This window comes from Nothobranchius furzeri, chromosome 4 (genome assembly GCF_043380555.1).
Source record: "Nothobranchius furzeri strain GRZ-AD chromosome 4, NfurGRZ-RIMD1, whole genome shotgun sequence".
Lineage (NCBI taxonomy): Eukaryota > Metazoa > Chordata > Actinopteri > Cyprinodontiformes > Nothobranchiidae > Nothobranchius > Nothobranchius furzeri.
In genome coordinates, this window is record NC_091744.1 from 86,482,499 (window position 1) to 86,502,507 (window position 20,009).

A 20,009-nucleotide genomic window follows, 5' to 3' on the forward strand; every position below is an offset into this window, starting at 1 on the left:
CGAGCTGCAGGTGTGTGGGGAGAGGGAGACGAGCTGCAGGTGTGTGGGCAGAGGGAGACGAGCTGCAGGTGTGCGGGGAGAGGGAGACGAGCTGCAGGTGTGTGGGGAGAGGGAGACGAGCTGCAGGTGTGTGGGGAGAAGGAGACGAGCTGCAGGTGTGTGGGGAGAGGGAGACGAGCTGCAGGTGTGCGGGGAGAGGGAGACGAGCTGCAGGTGTGTGGGGAGAGGGAGACGAGCTGCAGGTGTGTGGGGAGAAGGAGACGAGCTGCAGGTGTGTGGGGAGAGGGAGACGAGCTGCAGGTGTGTGGGGAGAGGGAGACGAGCTGCAAGTGTGTGGGCAGAGGGAGACGAGCTGCAGGTGTGTGGGGAGAGGGAGACGAGCTGCAGGTGTGTGTGGAGAGGGAGACGAGCTGCAAGTGTGTGGGCAGAGGGAGACGAGCTGCAGGTGTGTGGGCAGAGGGAGACGAGCTGCAGGTGTGTGGGGAGAGGGAGACGAGCTGCAGGTGTGTGGGCAGAGGGAGACGAGCTGCAGGTGTGTGGGGAGAGGGAGACGAGCTGCAGGTGTGTGGGCAGAGGGAGACGAGCTGCAGGTGTGCGGGGAGAGGGAGACGAGCTGCAGGTGTGTGGGGAGAGGGAGACGAGCTGCAGGTGTGTGGGGAGAGGGAGACGAGCTGCAAGTGTGTGGGGAGAGGGAGACGAGCTGCAGGTGTGTGGGGAGAGGGAGACGAGCTGCAGGTGTGTGGGGAGAGGGAGACGAGCTGCAAGTGTGTGGGCAGAGGGAGACGAGCTGCAGGTGTGTGGGGAGAGGGAGACGAGCTGCAGGTGTGTGGGCAGAGGGAGACGAGCTGCAGGTGTGCGGGGAGAGGGAGACGAGCTGCAGGTGTGCGGGGAGAGGGAGACGAGCTGCAGGTGTGTGGGCAGAGGGAGACGAGCTGCAGGTGTGCGGGGAGAGGGAGACGAGCTGCAGGTGTGTGGGGAGAAGGAGACGAGCTGCAGGTGTGTGGGGAGAAGGAGACGAGCTGCAGGTGTGTGGGGAGAGGGAGACGAGCTGCAGGTGTGTGGGGAGAGGGAGACGAGCTGCAGGTGTGTGGGGAGAGGGAGACGAGCTGCAGGTGTGTGGGGAGAGGGAGATGAGCTGCAGGTGTGTGGGCAGAGGGAGACGAGCTGCAGGTGTGTGGGCAGAGGGAGACGAGCTGCAGGTGTGTGGGGAGAGGGAGACGAGCTGCAAGTGTGTGGGGAGAGGGAGACGAGCTGCAGGTGTGTGGGCAGAGGGAGACGAGCTGCAGGTGTGCGGGGAGAGGGAGACGAGCTGCAGGTGTGTGGGGAGAGGGAGACGAGCTGCAGGTGTGCGGGGAGAGGGAGATGAGCTGCAGGTGTGTGGGGAGAGGGAGACGAGCTGCAGGTGTGTGGGGAGAGGGAGATGAGCTGCAGGTGTGTGGGGAGAGGGAGATGAGCTGCAGGTGTGTGGGGAGAGGGACCAGGTGAATACAATTACTAACTCAGGAAGGAGGAAACATGGACGTAATTTTTTGGGGGGACAGGGGGGACATGTCCCCCCCCCACTTTTTCCAAAGTCAAATTTTGACCCCTGCACTTTTTACCATCCAAAAACAATATTACGCTATATTAAATTGACACTGGTTGAGCTCTAGGACCAAGCGGAAAACAACAGTTTGTGTTGAAGCCTGTTTCCCATTAGAACATACTGCAAAGATACCCCCCCCCCCCCCTCCGTGTCCCCCCCACTTCTTAAGTGAAAATTTCGTCCTTGGCAGGAAGAAAACACTGGTGGGAAACACATTAAATAATGAAAGGCTGTAACAAAGGAAAATGACCCAAGAGAGAAACAAAAGACCAGAAAGCATGAACCATGACTGATATACTAAGGGGAAGCTGACACTAAAGGAAAACACTATAGAAAGAAACAACAGGGGCGTGGCTAAGAGGGGGCCAAGAGTGCACAGGACCTGGGAAAGGGATGTCTGAGGGGGGAAACCTAGAGGGCAAATGGGGAACACCAGGAGACACATGAGGAAGATGCAGACATGACACATGAGGAAGATGCAGACATGACACATGAGGGCGCTAGAAGACACAAAAGGAGCACCTAGAGAGGATGGAGAAACACCAGGAGGCACATGCAGGAAAGGGCAGACGCAGACCATGACAGTTAGTCCTCTGTTCACACACAACATCCAGGGATAGTCAACATGTGCCACTTCTTTGAAGAGTATCTATTGCCCCTTCGAGGGTGAAGGGGTGGTTTGGGAAATGGGGGGTGACTGTAAATCCGCAGGAGGTCTCTGGAACCTCCCCCGCCTCATACGGCGATGAGCACGGCGTTGGTCCCACGTTAATTTTGCATACTCTTCGTCTGGGATCCAATCGGTTGGCATCTCCTGAGTCTGTGCTCGCTGCCTGCTCAGGTTTCTGCTCGCATCTCTCCGTGAGTCGTCCCTGTGAACACTTGTCTCTCCCCCTCTCCTTTCCTGAGGGTAAGCTGCTCCGGCCTCAAGCTGGCTCCCCCCATTCCCACTGAAGGGGGTTCTCGCGTTTTTTGACTGGTCAATAAGCAGTTTCTTAACTTCCCAATAATACATTTTCTCCAGCTGTTGACCTCTTGTCAGTCCACGCCATTTTACAGCCAGAGATATGGTTCCAGGAAGTGATAATAACAGCCGTTCCTGGTGTATGATTGATGCTCCCTCTTTTTGAAGGGACAACATAGCTGTTCTTAGAGGTATTAAGTTTCTCCTAACCTTATCTGACATCCTTGCGATACACTCATCCATCAAATCACAGCCTGGCAACCGGATGACAGCTTCACCAGCCAAAGTCTCAGCCTTTGGTAAAGTAATCATGTCAGAGTCTTCCGGCTCTTGATCTGTCAAACCGGCCTGTCTCAAACGAGCGACGTCGAGATTTTGTGGCTCTCCCGCCTTCCTGCCAGGCACAAGACCCAACAATGAAGACAAATTGCCAGCTTTCTGTACCATAGCAGTCTCTACTGGAGCGAGTCTCTCCAGCTCCATGGCTCCACATTCCTGCTGAACAGGAGGGTGGGGGCGTGATTGATGCCCCCATTGAGCATACCTCTGCTGTACGGCAGCATCCCTCTGGACACAGCCATCTCTATAAAAACCATATCCACAACTCAGAAACTGAGCTTTGAATGGTGCTGTCCAATCCGACTGACGCTTCACGTCTGAGCTGGTTGTAGCATTTCTTATCATGTGTGCTTCTTTCCTCCCTGAGTACCGATCAGGCATTTCACATTCCTGCTCCAGATGATTATCTCCTTCAGTGAGGGGTCTGAAGCCACGACACCACGGACACGTGAACGGGGGAAGGGTCTGATTGTATCTGGAGCCAGGAGCCTGACTCTCAGTTCTCCTTTTTGGTTTTAAAGCTCTCCCTTTTACTCCGTCCTGAGGGCCCATCCATTTATTTCTGCCCCCCTCTTCCTCGCTGTCTGATTGAGGAGGAGGTATTATCGAGGAAACAGCCGAAGGCCGTCTGTAATCAGAACCACACCGTCCACCAAGTGGGATTTCTGTGGAGTGTCTCACTGGAGTCAAAGGTGGAGCTGTGGGGGTCACAGGCCTGAGAGGAGCGGGGGCTCTCAGAGGTTGTGGTCTGCAGGGACCCCCCCTCTCAAGCCCCAACTGACCACTGACAGGCATCTGTGCTGTCGGAGCCCAAGACGCCTCCCTTCTCTGAGGTAAATCCGATTCCGCTCGTTTTTGCTCTGCCAAGGCTCTTGCCGCCACACCCATGGTGTGAACCCAGATGGCCGGCTCTATCAGTCTGCCTGACCACCGACTGGTTAGGGCAGCGTGCAGCATGGCGTCTCTTGTGTGCGTCTGCAGGGTGACGTTCTTTGTGCTTCTAAGGTAATAAACCACCCTGGTTGTTCTCAGTCCTGCAGCCAGCACGGCCCTTTCGGTCTGACTTCTCCAGTTTTTCAGCTCCCTCTGTGGAGTTGAGCCTGAAGCATGAGAAATGACCACTATAGCGTTAACCGCCAGATACCCCGGATCCAGCCATACTGGCGTTCCGCCCGAAGGTATATATGATCCCCACGTTTTTAGGGCTGGCCTCCCGGCTAAGTGTCTCAAGGGTGCTAATGCAGGGTCCCGACGAAGGTCCGTTCCTGGCTTCACCAGGAGAGTCATGACCCAGTTTGGAGCTGGCAGTGTTCTAGCACCAATATCTCCCTGTAGCATCATCACACCATAGGCAAGACAAGCAGACGTGTCGCCTTGCTTAAGTTGTGCTTCCAAAGCAGAGACATCAGTCACCAACTCACTACACAGATCATCTGACTCATGCTCATCACTGCTGTCTGATTCATCCCCGCTCCCCTCTGAATGGAAGGCTGTAGCAGTTCTGACATCTTTATTTATAGGTTGAAACCCAGCTATGACTCTCTCCTCATACGAGGGTAAAAGATTCAAATCAGGGTACAGCGTCGGACCTGGATGTGCTGCAGCTTCCTCTGGCTGCCACTCCTTTAAATTGAGCGTCTGGCGAGCTGCTCTGAGTAACCCTTCTGTGTTCAGAACCAGCGTCCACATCGTATCTGTGTGCAGATCCATCACGGCTTTCAAGGCCTCTAATGATGCTTTAACAGCATATCCCAATCGCCCCGTTCCCAGCACGCATGTGGCGACATGCCCAGTATCACACGCTCGTCTGACACTGTCGTACCAGCTGACCAACTGTTCAACTTGCACCTCATGAGCACTCCCAGCCACACATGGAGCAGTCACTAGATTTAATATTTCATACACCCCATCGTTTGCTTCAGTTAGAGACCGTCTGTACACCAACACCCGGCCTATTTCGAATGGAGGGTTCTGAGCCATAATCGCCTCATGGCATTGAGGGTACCTGCTCTTTAAAGCCAGGGCTACCCCAGCTCCTGATGGATAACTCTCATTTATAGAATTTACCAGAGATGCAGGAGGATCTAAACACACTTTAGAATAGTCAGATACTATTGCTCTCACTCGTGCTCGTCTATCACATGCCAGCAAGTCTCTGCTGTCAGCCTGGCCGTTATCCTGTCCATCATCCGACTCATGCACGCTCGCGTCTGCCATAACTGAATTTCCCTCGGTTGCACGTGCCCTCCAGCCGTGGGAGGTCACACGCATCAAAGCCGTTGTCCTTTAAAAACGGGGTGTGTGTCGACCTGCACCAGCAAACACTCTTACTCTGCAGAGAGTCGATCTGCAAATCACCACAAACCCAGAGCTTCTAGTTCTGACCAAAGTTAGTTCAAGCAGCCAGAGGAAGACTTCTGGTTTACTCCAACCCCTTCTGTTTCCGTCAGTTACACACCATAATAAACCGTTCCATTTATGCTGAAAGAACAGCTAATTTAACCTTAGCATAGGATGGTATTTAGTTTCTGATATTGTTTCTAACATGAGGATGGGATAAGATCAACCAGCACCTCACCTATTGGGTGAACCGCCAGTCAAAAGAGGAGACCCCTAGAGATGGAAAAGTCTTTTGCGTTCCTCGCAGGCGAGAAACACATTTTATTCCAAATACAGGTGAAACAATTACAGATCCCGACACAAGCGGGGCACACACGAACAAAAACCCAACAAGTTTCCAGTCCCCCCTCAACCTTCTTCTACCAGCCTTTTTAAACCCCTTCCTCCTCACTCTTCTGGTTTGTATCCATGGCAACGCCCCCTCTTCTTGGGACTCCATGCCTGGTAGACGATCACCTTATCTTTCGGCAGGCTCTGCTGATTGGTTCCTTTCCGGATCCACCCCTCTTCTTCTGTCTTCTCTGCTGGTGGCCCCCTCTCTCCTTTCGTCTCATCCTGGCCTCGGGGAGGAATCAATAAATCTAGAATCAATAAATCTCTTCAGAATGCCTGTGCTCGGCTTCTGACCAAGTCCTCCAAACACACCAACATCACCCCGCTTCTCCTCCAGCTTCACTGGCTGCCAGTCAACTTCAGGGTTTATTTCAAGATCCTGGTTCTGGTCTATAGGGCCTTACATGGACAAGCACCATCTTACATTGGTGATCTTCTTAGTCCCTACACCCCCAGCAGGTCCCTGAGGTCCAGTGATCAAAGCCTACTGGTTGTGCAGCACCAGGCTAAAGACCAAAGGTGACAGATCATCTGCTGCTGTGGCCCCCAGACTCTGGAACTCTCTCCCCCTGAGCCTGAGATCAGTGGACTCAGTGGTCTCCTTTAAAAAGCAGCTGAAGACTCACTTGTTCAAGCTGGTTTTTGTATGACCTTCTTCACCTCTCTCTCTTTATTCTGCTCTCCCCACCTATTCCACCTTCCTCAGGATCCACTGATCTCCCTCTTTCCTGTTCACTCTCTCTCTTTCTGAACATTTTTTCTTTTAAATCGCAATAGCTTATTTTTGCTCATTTTAAATATATTTTTAAACATTTTCGAAATGCTTTTTTATATTTTTACAATTTTTATATTTTTTGTTTTTGTGAAGCGCCTCGTGATTTTTATCTTGAGAGGCACTATAGAAATGATACTTTCTTCTTCTACTTCTTATTCTAGCAATCCTTATCGGTTTACAAATACATGGTCTGTTTATTATCTCACTGCGCCTGGACCAACAAACCACAATCCTTGCCTCCCTCCTATCTCAAGAGGTCAGAAAGGTTACATAAAAAAACCAAGAATGTGCCAGCTCATAAAGTTTACGATTTCAGGGTGAAACAGCGAAAGGCACACACACACACACACACACACACACATCACACTTTTAATCACAGGAAAATAGCCAGCAACGATTTGGTTTCACAGAACTGAGGACTAATCCAGACCTATTTTTATAATTAAGGCCTGAGATTATTTCAGTTCAACAGATACAAACATGGTCCAAAATGTCAACTCCTGGTTTTTTCTTTTTTAACAAATGAAAAGCGATCTTCATGCAGGCCTGCAGCATTTGGCTGGCTAAATTTAGATGGTTTAAAACATATTTTAAAATCCTCTGAGGGGAAATGAAGAGCAGATAAGTGTTGCAGTGATGCAGCATCAGGCTGTATGAATGGTAATAATGCGCTGCTGCACATAAACAAGGCAAAACCTACGGCTTCAGGAAGGTTTATTATTTTGGTGTGACTACAGGCAGCTGCTGCATTTGTTTCCAGATACGGAAAACTTCTCAAACCTCCTCTGATGGTGCTCTGACCTCTCATCTAGAAGCACAGTTTCTCAAAATAAGTAAAAAATGCTGTTGAGTAACGCTTCAAATATGTGCTAATCATTTATTAAAGAGGTCTGTGAGGTTTTAGTCGTTATGCTCCTGCCAGCTGATATTAATGAAGGATTTGCTGTCCATGCGGTCGACATAGAGAACCCCGTCCAGATGGTCCATCTCATGCTGTAGGATACGAGCGGGCCAGCCGCTGGTCTGCCATGTGACAGCCTCGCCCTTTTCATTCAGACCTGAATAAATACAAGGTGCAGAAATCCATCATTTTACAGGATTTATTTGAATCACAAAGCCACATATGATTCCACTATATGTTCTAAACATGCATACCAGAAACTTCCACTGACAGGTAGCGGGGAACAATGGCGGAAAAGCCAGCGATGCTCTCACAGGCCTCCTGAAACAGCACAGTCCGACTATCCAGAACCCTCAGCTCAGGGTTCACAAAGATCCTGAGAGGCTGGACAGATAGACCTCGAGCGTCCCTCACTGCAGGTGAGATCTCCTCAAACATCTTCACTGGATATTCAAGCATCAGGATGCGGAGGGGTACCCCAATCTGAGGCGCACTTAGCCCCACACACTGAAACTTCCTCATTACTTTCATCATTGTGTTGATGACTCTTTGGACCTCTGGGCCTGTTACAGCTGCTTGGTCTACAGCAGCTGCATGTGAACGCAGGACAGGATCTCCTACCTGACACACATGTTTGTATGGAGGACTTGGAGGAGAAATTATTTTCCGTTTCATATAGTGAAAGAAAGGACGTACTTTAATGTTGCTGCACATAGAGCGTCTACAAAGTGAGATGTATGAAGTAAGAGTGGAGACTGCTGATAGGTTCAAGGCTCTGAGACCAGGATGGAGGACTTTAGATGCACAAGGTCTAAAGAGTGTCCAGGAGAGCTGGTGCAGACACACAGATGTTCTAGTAGCCATGGTGGAGCTGTAGCAGGAATGAGACTGCAGGGAAAAAAATAACAATATTCTGTTAAAAGATCAAAATGTGCATGCTGAAATTCTGGTTTCAGAATGAATAATGTGATTTACAATTAAGAGTTTAATATAGTTTGGACAGTTTTTTCTTCTCCAAATAAAACTTTTAAAATTTTATTAAAAAAACAAAACAAAATGAAACTGAGTGGGCTATTTAGATGAAACGTTGAAAAAGATGTACATTTCTATTTCTATTGGTCAGACAAAATTATGAAGCAGCCAATTTAAAAACACCGCCCGTCGGGGTAGGAAAGTACAACAAAACACGCGCTCCCTCCGTTAGCAGCTAGCACAGACGTCTAAGCTAGGTTACGAGCATGAATGTTATATTGAGTATTTTCCACAACTGTTGTAACTAAAGTGTGACATTTGCGACATATGGAAACATAACATTTCTCTATTACCTTCCAGTGACACGCGCAGATGTAAAAAGGTCTAAAGGTTAAAGAAGAAGAAGCCAGAACGACTCATGTTAGCCGCTGCGTGAATTTACTCTGGTGATTCACGCATGCTCGGTACACAACTTCAGAATAAAACTCTTCAAAGTTAAACAACGTGAGAAAAGGGTTTTGTGTTTGTGTGACATAAGATAAGCACGCATTCTGAACGTGAAATGCTTTTTGAACACTTAGATGGAAGCAGTTTTAGCTGTCCTACGTCTTAATTTTCTAATAAATACATGTAAAACTCTGACACATTGTTTTAAACTCACAATTAACTCTTAAGTTTTTGTCAACTACCTACATATGATAATCCAATTTTAAAAGGGAGTTTAAATATCTTTTTTTCCCATATTTGTACCACAAACGTTAACGAATACTGTGCTTTTAACGGCTTTTGTTTTGACAGTGACTAGTTGTGTGAAACGGAAGTTACCGTTCAGAACCTGAATCGGCACCGCCGACGAGTTCAGCGGCTCTAGCTGCCCCAGCACACACATAACATGTTAGGACATGTCTAGCCGGACGGCCTGTAGGCCGGTCGCTGTCCCGCTCATGGCGGGGGTTAAAGAGGCTGAGTAGGGTTCTTTTTGGCCGTCTTCTCCGTCCTCAGAGCCCGCCGATGTGATGAGCCGCGCGGCCTTTGATGGAGGGAAGACAGCTGCGGGGTGGATGTTACAGAGCTCCTCAAAGTTTCCTGTTTGGATCATCGAGCATGTCTGGGCTCATAAGATGATGGATGTAAAAGACGGTTAGTAATAATAACTGTTTAAACATAGTGTTCATGTTTTATTCATTCTTTTAGCTTAAAGAGCAAGTCACCCCTTACAGGAAGCATACCTCACTCCCACTTCATGTTTGAAAAATGCAACAAATGCTGTTGCTAAGCAGACTGAGAGGGTGGAGCCACTAACAAATACACACACTCACGACATTGTGACATCATAATGTACCAGTTTACATCATAGCATACCTCTTAGCCAATAGCGGTGGCAGATTTAAATTCAAATGCAGTGAAGAGTTTTTACCTGACAACGGCACAATTCTGACAGTTTCAGGCAGAAAATTTAAATTTTAACTAAAATGCACTAAAGTGCAAAACTATTGACTACACGTGTCTGCAGCACGATTAGACACACATTTATATAGCTTATCAGAAAAAAATAGTTGGTTTGGGGGTGACTTGCTCTTTAAAAGATTTCAAATTTGGGGTTTTGAAGAAAAAAACATTGTACCAATTAAGAGCAGTTAGTAGGGCTGGGTGATACGATCTAAAATCAATATCACGATATATTGAAGATTTCACCTGGATAACGATAAATGGACGATAACAGAAGTTACGGTGTAACTATGGTTCTGTGACTTCCTGGATGACTGCCAGTCACAGGGGTCGCTCGGAACTTCTCGGGCGAGAAGATCCCGGGAGACCCGAACGTAGCTATCGGCGCATATTTTATAGACTCGCGACCAGGTGCGCTACGTGTCACGTGCGTAACTTTGTTTACATTAGTACTCGACCTGCTTAGAGCGCGAGGAGATACATCCACTCTGTTTACTGCCACTGGCAGTCAGGAGGGAATGAAACAGATCTACGGGTTTGCGTGGAAAAAACAGTTGTCCACTAGATGGGGCTGTCACATGTGTTATGTTGAGCCACTTGATTCAAGGTGGTACAGCTTCTTAAAGAACAAGTCACCCCCTACCAGAGTATTACTCCACTCCCACTTCCTGTTTGAAAAATGCAACAAATGCTGTTGCCTGGCAGACCGAGAGGGTGGAGCTGCTAACATATGCACACACACACAGGCTCGCAACGACATTGTGACATCATAATGTACCAGCTAATGTCATAGCCAATAGCGATGGCAGATTTAAATTCTAATGCGATGCAGTTTTTACCTGACAACGGTACAACACTGACAGTTTTAGGCAGATTATTTCAATTTTAACAAAAATTAAGTAAAGTGCCAAACTATTTACTGAATGTGTCTACGGAGCGATTAGACACTCATGTATATAGTTTATCAACAAAAAAAGTTGATTTGTGGGTGACTTGCTCTTTAAAGGGACATGAATGTTGCCAACCTGCACACATCTTTTCATTTTTATTATCAAATTTACTAACATGGGAAAAATGATCACGATAAGAGTCAGAAATTTTGACAATGATAAAGTTTGGATTTATTGCCCTAGCAGTCAGTTTGGATTTCTGTCCAAGCATGTTGTTCTGGATCTTTCTTTCGTCAACACAAGATCAGTTTGTATTATTCATACTATGTTAAGATCATCTTTCCATTGTTTTTTTTTTATAAAGAGGATCAGGTCCGCTGTGGTGCTTGGACTTACAGGTGCATGATGGAGGATTGGAGCAGGAGTTGAAGAACTTGTCTCCATGTTATATCTTCACAGTCATTGACCCATCCAGCTGGCCAGATGTGGACTCCCAGCCTCTGAGCCTCGAGGACTCGTGGAGGCTGCGCGTCGTCTCTGCCCAGGTTTACTCCATCATCAAGAACAGGGATGTGAGGAACTTTGAGAGAGTGGTGGGCTTTCTGGAGACAACCCACAGACTTCTACCTAGACTGGTGCCTGCCATCAAACACATGAAGGTCGTGTTTGGTCTCAAGACCATGGTAGGGAAAACAAAAAGACAAATCTGTTGAAATGCATCATGTTGTGCTTATCTCCGTCTGGTTGTTGTCAATCTCTGAAGGTCATTATGTGGATGCTGAAGGACGACAAAGGAGTGATCGACATTGTGTCTAAAGTTGGAGAGTTCTTCCCTAATAAACTACCTCAATATCAAGATCAGTGTGTGAGTAGCAGACAGTGGAACCAGCTGAGACTCTGATGAGAATGAAGTGGTCCATGATGGATGGATGGATGGGTTGAATGACTGATTGATGGATCTGGTATTTGAGAATAATCATGGCAAAGTTTCAGGAGGTCTAAGTTTTATCAGCTTAGATTCAGGAGTTAAAAAAACCGAATGTTTGTTTTAATCTAAATGTTGATCCTGCATCAATCCTTTTGTTTTCCCGCATAGAGCCAACGTACCATGTTCCTCATGAGGAAGAACCACCTTGACTTTAAGAGTCTTGCACAAACACTCGCCATAAACAAGGACAGACTGGAAGATTACATCAAGGTTAGATCAGAACACCTCACCAGCTCCTAGCTGCATTGTTTGCAGTACAACTTATGTTCATTAATGTATGCGATCGTAAGACTGACTCTTGTACTAAATCCAGAGTGCGTTTTGGATTTAGGTCACAGATCATCTGCTGCTGTGGCCCCCAGACTCTGGACCTCTCCTCCTGAGCCTGAGATTGTTGGACTCGGTGGTCTCCTTTAAAAATCAGCTGAAAACTCACCTGTTCAAGCTGGCTTCATCACCACCCTCTCCTTATTCTGCTCTTATTCCGCCTTTCCCGGGATCCATTGATTTCCCTCTTTCCTAATCATTTTCTCTCTCCCTTTCCTTAAATTTTTTTGTTCTTTTCTCCTTCTAAACACATTTTTAATCATTTTTTAAATATTTTTACACTTTAAATGTTTTTTTTGTGAAGCACCTCGTGGTTTTTATTTTGAGAGGCGCTATATAAAAGGTTGTCTTCTTTTTAAACAATCTTACAACAAAATCTAAACAAAAAACCCCAAAAAACGATCAATTAAAAGAAAGTAGATTCATGTCTGATTTTCAGACATTAGAAATGCCTGTTTTCATCTGAAGCTTTTTCCTAGTGTTATTTTATTATTGATTAATTGTTATTAGAAATAAATAACATCACTTTCTTATTTCTTAGGTGCAAAATTTCATCTGTCCAGCTGGGGGCGCTACAGCTATAAACAGACCCATCACGGATGTTGGTGTACTTAATAACCTAATGTGGACAAACATAGAAGAATGTTCATTTTAAAATGTGCAGCATTGTTGGAAAAGAGTTCAGAAAAATATCCAAAAGCAAATTTCTGTACTTTAACGTTAAAATTTGCACAAAACAAAACAAAACTGTGTCTTTACTCAGCACCTTAGTCGTTTTGTGCTATTCAGTTAGTCGTTACAACTTCTAAAACTGCACTTTTACTTTTTAAAAAAATTAAGAGGAAAATATTGTTGTTGTTTTTTTTTTAAAAACAATCTCCTTGGGTGTTATCACACAACTTACACGATGAAATAACTTCCATCCTTATTCAGTGCAACACTAAAATTCTTGGTTAAAGAGCAAGTAAAGCCTAAATGAACTTGTTTTTGCTGATAACCTGCACAGATGCGTGTCTAATGATGCTGTAGTACACGTGCGTAATCATTAGTGTGGCAGTTTAATGCAACTTAGTTTGAATGTAATATTTCAGCCCAAAACCATAATTCCATCTCCATCTTCAGGTTAATCTCTGCTCCGCATTCATGTAGAACCAGCTGTGGCCGATGGCTAAGCTGGAAAATGTGACGTTATCAGCAAATTACTACGTGGCTGCACCGCACTGGTCTCCAGGTGAGGCAGCCGCACCTCCACCTGGCTCAGCCACTCACCTGCCGATATGACACGTTAGCGCTCTGAGCCGCTCGCCTCCTTGAAAAAAAATCCCTCCTCCCCCTTTTCATCTAATGATCGCGGTTAACAGGAAATCCTCCAGAGTGCTGCAGAATCTGTGTCTGCTCTTCTCCTGAGCGGTAAGTCTCGTGCGAGTGCGCACGCGCTCTCTAACAACTCGTTTTTAGATTGAGAAACTCCGACAACGCACGCGGGGGGGTTGACGGGGGTGCGGTCTACCACTGCCTCAGTGCCGCTCTCTCGGCCCGCCAGGCCACGCCTCTTTCAGAAGCGTTTTCCTAACAGGGAGTGTGGATGGAATACGTCTCCACCCATGCATCACCCTCATTTTAATGTAAGTTATCTTTTAATACTTGTATGATGTGTAATATTTTTCCCCTGCTAGAACCAGATGGAGGAGCAGTATGGGGAACGCTACGCTCAGAAAGTAGAGGACAGGGTTCTGCTCTACCTACAGGAGCTGGAGGCTTCACTATCAGGAGAGACCTACATCGATAAGGTGTGTAAGCATCATACGGCCTTCAGATCCATTGGATGGACTCAATGTGTTGTTTTTTTCCAAATATGTCAGATACTGAAGAAACAAAGTCCTGTGACAGCGGAGGAGAAGTTACTCCTGGAGGTTATAACCTCAGACTCTAAAACCATTGCATCGGTACTGAAGAACCTGCTGCACTGTGGTAAGAAACTAGGGCTGGGCAATGAATCGAAACTTTATCGTTATCGAAATTTCTGACTCTTATCGTGATCATTTTTCCCATGTCAGTAAATTTGATAATAAAAAATGAAAAGATGTGTGCAGGTTGGCAACATTCATGTCCCTTTAAAGAGCAAGTCACCCCCAAATCACCTTTTTTTGTTGATAAACTATATAAATGAGTGTCTAATCGCTCCGCAGACACGTTCAGTAAATAGTTTACCACTTTACTTAATCATAGTTAAAATTGAAATAATCTGCCTAAAACTGTCAGTGTTGTGCCGTTGTCAGGTAAAAACTGCATCACATTTTAATTTAAATCTGCCATCGCTATTGGCAAAGAGGCACCCTATGACATTAGCTGGTACATCATGATGTCACAATGTCGTTGTGAGCCTGTGTGTGTATTTGTTAGCGACTCCGCCCTCTCGATCTGCCAGGCAACAGCATTTGTTGCATTTTTCAAACAGGAAGTGGGAGTGGAGTTAGACTCTGGTAGGGGGTGACTTGCTCTTTAAGAAGCTGTACCACCTTGAGTCACATGACTCAACGTAACACGTGTGACAGCCCCATCTAGTGGACAACTGTTGTTTCTGCACAAACCCGTAGTTATCGTCCATTTATCGTTATCCAGGTGAAATCTTCAATACATCGTGATATTGATTATAGATCGTATCGCCCCGCCCTATAAGAAACTATAAAAAGCAAGCATAAGTGCTTGTTTAGGTCTGTGGTAATGTCTGTTAAGGATCAAGGATATAAATGTTACAGATGTGAAAGACGTTACTGGCGCCTCACCTAGTAAGACATCAGACTCTCGTGCAGAAGACCTGGGTTTGATTCTGGGTGTGAACATAGTTTATTTAGAGTTTCTTTTTTACATTAATGGTATATTTTTTTACAGTAAGATGCCCAAATTTTTATTTGAGACTCGCCGAACGGCATTGAATTCACAGATAAAAAAGATGTGGGTTCAACTTTCATTTTGGAACAATTTTTCAAGCAAGGGAAGGGAATGATCTGAGCATGCAGGAGGACTGACCCATCATAAACCTTTGTCGGCTGTGCTGAAGAGAAAGATACAGAACCACATTATTTAATTAATTAGCTGCGCGTTCTCCTGTCCTCTGTCCTCCGGGCCACACACACACACACACACACACACACACACACACACACACACACACACACACACACACACACACACACACACACACACACACACACACACACACACACACACACACACACACACACACACACACACGGGACTGTCTCAGCTGTTATTTTCGTTAAGGAGTGTGCACGTACAGCATGCGCGCCTCGTGCACGAGCCTACTGTTGAAGCTGCTGTTACGCTTTTGGCCTGAGGGGGCGATCACGAGCATAAAAATTCTAAAGTCCGTAAAGTCCCTTTAAGAAACAAAAGACATTAATATACATAAATATTGTGCATTGCCTATATATCAGCATTGCTGTCATTTTAGAGATGGCTCTTAAGGCCAGGCAGACGTGACTTAAACATGGCTGAAATGTCCCTTTAAAGTCCGGTGCCAGTGGTGGTTCATGCAGCCTAGAGGCTCGGGGAAAACCGTGACCAGAGTAAATGAAAGGAGTTATTTAGAAATGAATCCACTGATGTGATTGGTTTTGCTTCCATAGATGTTTCTGCCTGTTGGCCTGACAGTGGCCCTCAGCCTCCAGCTGGTGAAGTCTCTCAGCTCTCAAATACGTCTTTGCACTGGAGCCTTACGAAGTCAGGAGAAGGAGAAACTTCATCTGAGCTTCAGCCAGATGTTCTTGGAAAAGGCGGAGAAGCCGGCCCTGATCTGTCTGAGAGTCCTCTCTTGTTTGTGGATGATTCAGATGCTGGAGAGCATCGGCCCCCGGAGGAGCAAGATGAGAGGATAAAAATGAAAGACAAAGCAAGAAATGACGATAAAGACGGGAGCTGTCATCGCAAAAGCAGGGAATGTGGTAGAGAGGCGACTTCCTGTCCTCAGTTCTGCTCCAAACACCAACGATGGGTGAAAAACATCCTGCAAGGATGTTCAGACGAATGCTCAGAAGAGCTGCTGCTGCATCAAACCATGTCTTCATCTCCTGTGCTGTTCCAGTCATCGTCCTCCACCTCTTCATCTCGGGATCTCACCCCGTCCGACCTGGTCCCCTCTCCTGCTGATCAGCCACCATCACAGACCTCTGTCCAGCTTCAGGCGCCAGAAGCAGCTAAAACCAGCTCAGGATCTCTGATGGAACGTCTGCCACGGCCCACTTCATCACAAAACTCTCCACCGCCTCGAATGTCACCAGTGGTCCAACTGCTGGACATCGCTTCCCTCTGGAGGAGCCGCCTCAGCTCTCGATCCCAACAAGAAGGTTTTCATCATGTGATCAAGTTTACCAGCAAACAGTCATCATCTCGTTCCAGCTCTCTGGTTTTTGCGCACTGCTGCACATCAGGAAGGAAAGACTCCATGTTTGTTTTACCAGAGCCTCGCCGAGCCGCTCGTGTGAATCAGGACTTTCCTGCTCGCTCCAGCTGTCGGCTTCCGGCACAGAGAAGCTTTTCCACACTCTCAACAAAGTTCAGCCTGACTTCGACCACCAACAGACCATCTCTGGCTTTAAAGAGGAGATCTTCAGCTGAGCAGGTTGTGAAGAACCCAGGAGCTTTATCCAACCGCCTCATCAAAGAGTCTAAACCTTTTAATGAAAGTATCTCAGAGAACAGGTCCTCCCAGGAGGCCGACGGCCAGAACTCCACCAAACCGGATCTTACATCGCACACCGAGTCACTTCGGTCCAAACCGCCCTCGTCGCTCGCCGCTAACCCGTCCGCCCCGTACGTGAGACTTACCCGGCTGAGCCTGCAGGAGTGTTTACGAGCGGCAGAAGGAAGGCGGCAGGAAGCGCTCGAGCAAGGCAGCGGTGATGACGAAAGAGCAACAGAGATGGAAGAAGACACCGATTCTTCCTTCGATGTGAACGCGCTTTTCTCGAGCGATTCTTTGAGCAGCGGCGACTCGTTTTCCTACGACCCCGACTACAAACCGTGCACTAAAAAAAAAAGACCTCTTTAGGGTACGAGAGCACGTAGCTCATCTGTGAGATCATGTGAAAAGGTTGATGTATTTGTGACATCACTCCAGAAGGATGCTTTTGCATGAAAGTCAGACTTTGGTGCTCAGCGACATTCACAATGTTTGTGAAAAGAGCGAGAGCCCACACCAGAAGCTCCGCGTCAGCGGATGGTCCGACACGGGCCTCCTGTCACATCTGTTTTATTTATCTAGTTATGTCTCCTCTCCTGATTCGGCCAATCAGCTCAGCGGCTCCGCGCAGCTCAGACAGGAAGGTGACGCGTAAAAGGCATGAGAGGAAAACTACCAAGGGTCAACACGGAGGTCAACGGGAACGTTATCTGTGTTTGCGGATGAATGTGCTCCGTGCAATTGGAGGGGATAGAAGACGTGCCTGTCCTTTGAGTCGGAGGTCAAACCAGGACACCGGGGGACCGGTTTTTGACCCAGCATCGATCGAGAAGTTTGACCTTGAATAAAACGGCCTGCACACAAAAGGCAACGCTCACAGTTTCACCAGTTAAACCATCTTAAAGAACCAGTGAAGGTGGGGAAATGAAGCAGAAATCAAAATGTGGATTAAAAAGGAAATTGTTAATTTTCTAAGTGCTTTTAATAACGAGCAAATGTTATTTTCTACTGAAGTAGCATTTAGCGGTCTGGAGAATGCTGATGTCATGCACCGGGCTTTTAAAGATGCTCCAGCGGTGTGTTACTGAGCGCGTTCGCACTTTTAGGGACATCTTTTTATTTAATCAAGCCAGAAAAGATGGCTGAATGTTTTGGAGATTTGTGTGTGTTGATGCTTATTTTTATTAATAATTGTCTCCAAATAAACAGCTTTTCAGAGAATGTAGTCCAGAGGTATCCTGACTCTTATTTAGCTTAGTGTGTAGTTGTGGTACTAGTGACTTTATCGAGAGGCTAGTGAGAAACGTTTAATTTCTAACAGAGTAGTTTTTTTTTATGATTCCCAAAGGAATAACAAATATATTTTATCTGTTTACCTGCGTCAACTCACCTGACTTCAGTCAGGAGGTGAATGAGCTGCTGAACAGGTGTGCTCAAGCAGGGAAACAACAAAAACATGCTGGATTTCCAAGACTGGTTTTGAGGACCTTTGATGCGGTCGACGGGAGGTGTTTGTTTACGCGAGCCCCTGCTCTCATTGGCCAACCTTTCTTTTTTTGGACGCGTTTTGGCCTGACGCTGAAACTTTGTTTAAATGGAAGGGATCAAAGTTTTACTAAATAAACGTTGTGGGTTAGATAATTACATAATAATTACATAACAATTACATAAGTTTCTGTTAAATGAGAAATTAAAACATGGAAGTTTCCTATTCAAGTTTTGTGACAAACTGCTGAAAATAAAGATGTTAGTTTTGGTTAAAGTTGAGTTATTTATTACATATTGGGCCTCTTCTTGACAATAAATAATACGATTAGTTGAATAAGAATGGCCTTTTTACCTGTAGCACATGTGAGGAGGAGTCATAGGGGGTTGTCGGATTTAGTTCAACTTAAAAAATCAACTGATGTGTGTCTTGAATTCCATAATTTCTTGCAACTTTATAAAATAAATAAATAAACAAATAAAGCCCCATTTAGAATAAAATAATAATATAAAAGTTTTCTTGCATCATTCATTGAGTTCTTGTAGGATTTATTGTAATTTTTAAAAATATTATTCCTGCTCCTTAACACAATCCTGTTTTACTTGCCTGTATTTAATTATTTTTCATTTAAATATTCTTCATCGGTAAATGTTTTCATCTTGGCCCGTCTGCTCTGGGTTAGGGTGACACAAACGTGCTTGTGTTCAGGTGGATTCTGAAGGTGACCCAAATGCGTTCTGACATATCGATTCAACCCAGCGTGACCAAGTCGCTCACACACAAACATGAAACCATAACATGTTTTGCGTCCTGAGCCATCAGAGCAACTGTGTCGTTACCTCCATGAATAAATAACTTTCTGTTTGGGCAGAATGACGCTAATGACTTGTAATGACCTCTTCTGATGACTTCTGAACTCTCATGCTTGAATGTATGGAGCATAACTCAAGGGGTGAGGCAGTGTTAACTTCTGATCATGTGTGGCCGAGCCGTCCATCACAGAGCCCTCTTCACTGATGATGCCATCACGTGATTGGTTTAGATCACCCGCTCCAAGGTGTGGGAGGAGCATCAAGGTAGAACTTGTTATTATAAAGAGGAAATCTAAGACCGCCACCATGTTGGTTTTTCATGCCGTCATTCCAACCAGCTGTCTGACGTGGACATAAGTGTCAGTTAGGTTATGACGTCATAGCCGACAATTTACCAAATGAAAATAAAACCTCACCCTTTTCTCAAACTGTGCACCACTTTCTACATTTGCACATTATTTATTTTTTGGACAAGTGTTTGTATCACAGTGATCTTAACTCCGGAACTAATTATTTATATTTATTACTAAATCTGTTAAAAACTAGGCAAGATATAACAGCAAACAAAAGTTATTCGGTCAGCTTGTGTACTTTTTTATAAAACTGAGTTTGCCTCTGTCTTGAAACAGAAATGAACCTTTTATTATATTAATCGTACTCGAGCTTTTATGTCTTGTAATCATTCACCAGGTAGGCTCGTGTTTGTTTAGACCTTCATCCCGGAGTCATCTCCAGCTGTGTCACACGTTGCACAACATCTGGAGGTCATAACAGCTCCGCAGCCGTTAGACAATTCAACAACATCATCACAGTTTCTCTGATCAGGATAGAAAACTCATGTAACTTGTAACGCTGGAGGTTTAAGGACGAGCTTTTTTATTTAGGGGAAAGCTCGTTAAAAAATGAAAAACAACATTTTTGTGGACTGTTTAGATCATCAGAGGTCTGCGTGCTGACCAAATCCTGGAAACTCATTCTGAGGCAGGAAGAGTCTTATAAGAATTTAGATTTTTTTGTTAATTATGCAATTATGCATCATAATTATTATATTTCGAGCTTTTAACTAATTTAAAGCAGAGACACAAC

At 45.9% G+C, this 20,009-nt stretch overlaps 2 protein-coding genes across 3 annotated transcripts; one reads left to right on the top strand and one right to left on the bottom strand.

The window, feature by feature from the left end:
* Nucleotides 1-6,749: 6,749 nt before the first annotated feature.
* Nucleotides 6,750-9,181, bottom strand: pdf (peptide deformylase, mitochondrial). 2 transcript variants are annotated; one of them, XM_070550580.1, is made up of 3 exons: nucleotides 9,095-9,181; nucleotides 7,552-8,185; nucleotides 6,750-7,454 (listed from the first exon to the last, which is right to left on the bottom strand). In XM_070550580.1, the coding sequence occupies exons 2-3, from the start codon at nucleotides 8,159-8,161 to the stop codon at nucleotides 7,297-7,299; spliced, it is 768 nt and encodes a 255-aa protein (XP_070406681.1). In that variant the 5' UTR covers nucleotides 8,162-8,185; nucleotides 9,095-9,181; the 3' UTR covers nucleotides 6,750-7,296. The 2 variants fall into 2 exon arrangements, with proteins under 2 accessions (XP_070406681.1, XP_015820852.3); XM_015965366.3 differs by lacking the exon at nucleotides 9,095-9,181 and adding an exon at nucleotides 8,623-8,743.
* A 54-nt stretch (nucleotides 9,182-9,235) lies between these two features.
* Nucleotides 9,236-17,369, top strand: LOC107389298 (uncharacterized). Its single transcript, XM_015965364.3, has 7 exons — nucleotides 9,236-9,409; nucleotides 11,068-11,291; nucleotides 11,372-11,473; nucleotides 11,705-11,806; nucleotides 13,600-13,713; nucleotides 13,786-13,894; nucleotides 15,574-17,369. Exons 1-7 carry the CDS (start codon nucleotides 9,286-9,288, stop codon nucleotides 16,992-16,994), a joined length of 2,196 nt encoding a protein of 731 aa, XP_015820850.3. The 5' UTR covers nucleotides 9,236-9,285; the 3' UTR covers nucleotides 16,995-17,369.
* The last annotated feature ends 2,640 nt before the right edge of the window (nucleotides 17,370-20,009 follow it).

Coding starts and splice junctions, on each gene's coding strand:
- pdf (XM_070550580.1), bottom strand. CDS start 8,161: ATGGCTACTAGAACATCTGTGTGTCTGCACCAGCTCTCCTGGACACTC. Junction 7,455..7,551: donor CCTGTCAGTGGAAGTTTCTG/GTATGCATGTTT, acceptor GTATTTATTCAG/GTCTGAATGAAAAGGGCGAG.
- LOC107389298 (XM_015965364.3), top strand. CDS start 9,286: ATGAGCCGCGCGGCCTTTGATGGAGGGAAGACAGCTGCGGGGTGGATG. Junction 9,410..11,067: donor GATGATGGATGTAAAAGACG/GTTAGTAATAAT, acceptor ATATCTTCACAG/TCATTGACCCATCCAGCTGG. Junction 13,895..15,573: donor GAAGAACCTGCTGCACTGTG/GTAAGAAACTAG, acceptor TTGCTTCCATAG/ATGTTTCTGCCTGTTGGCCT.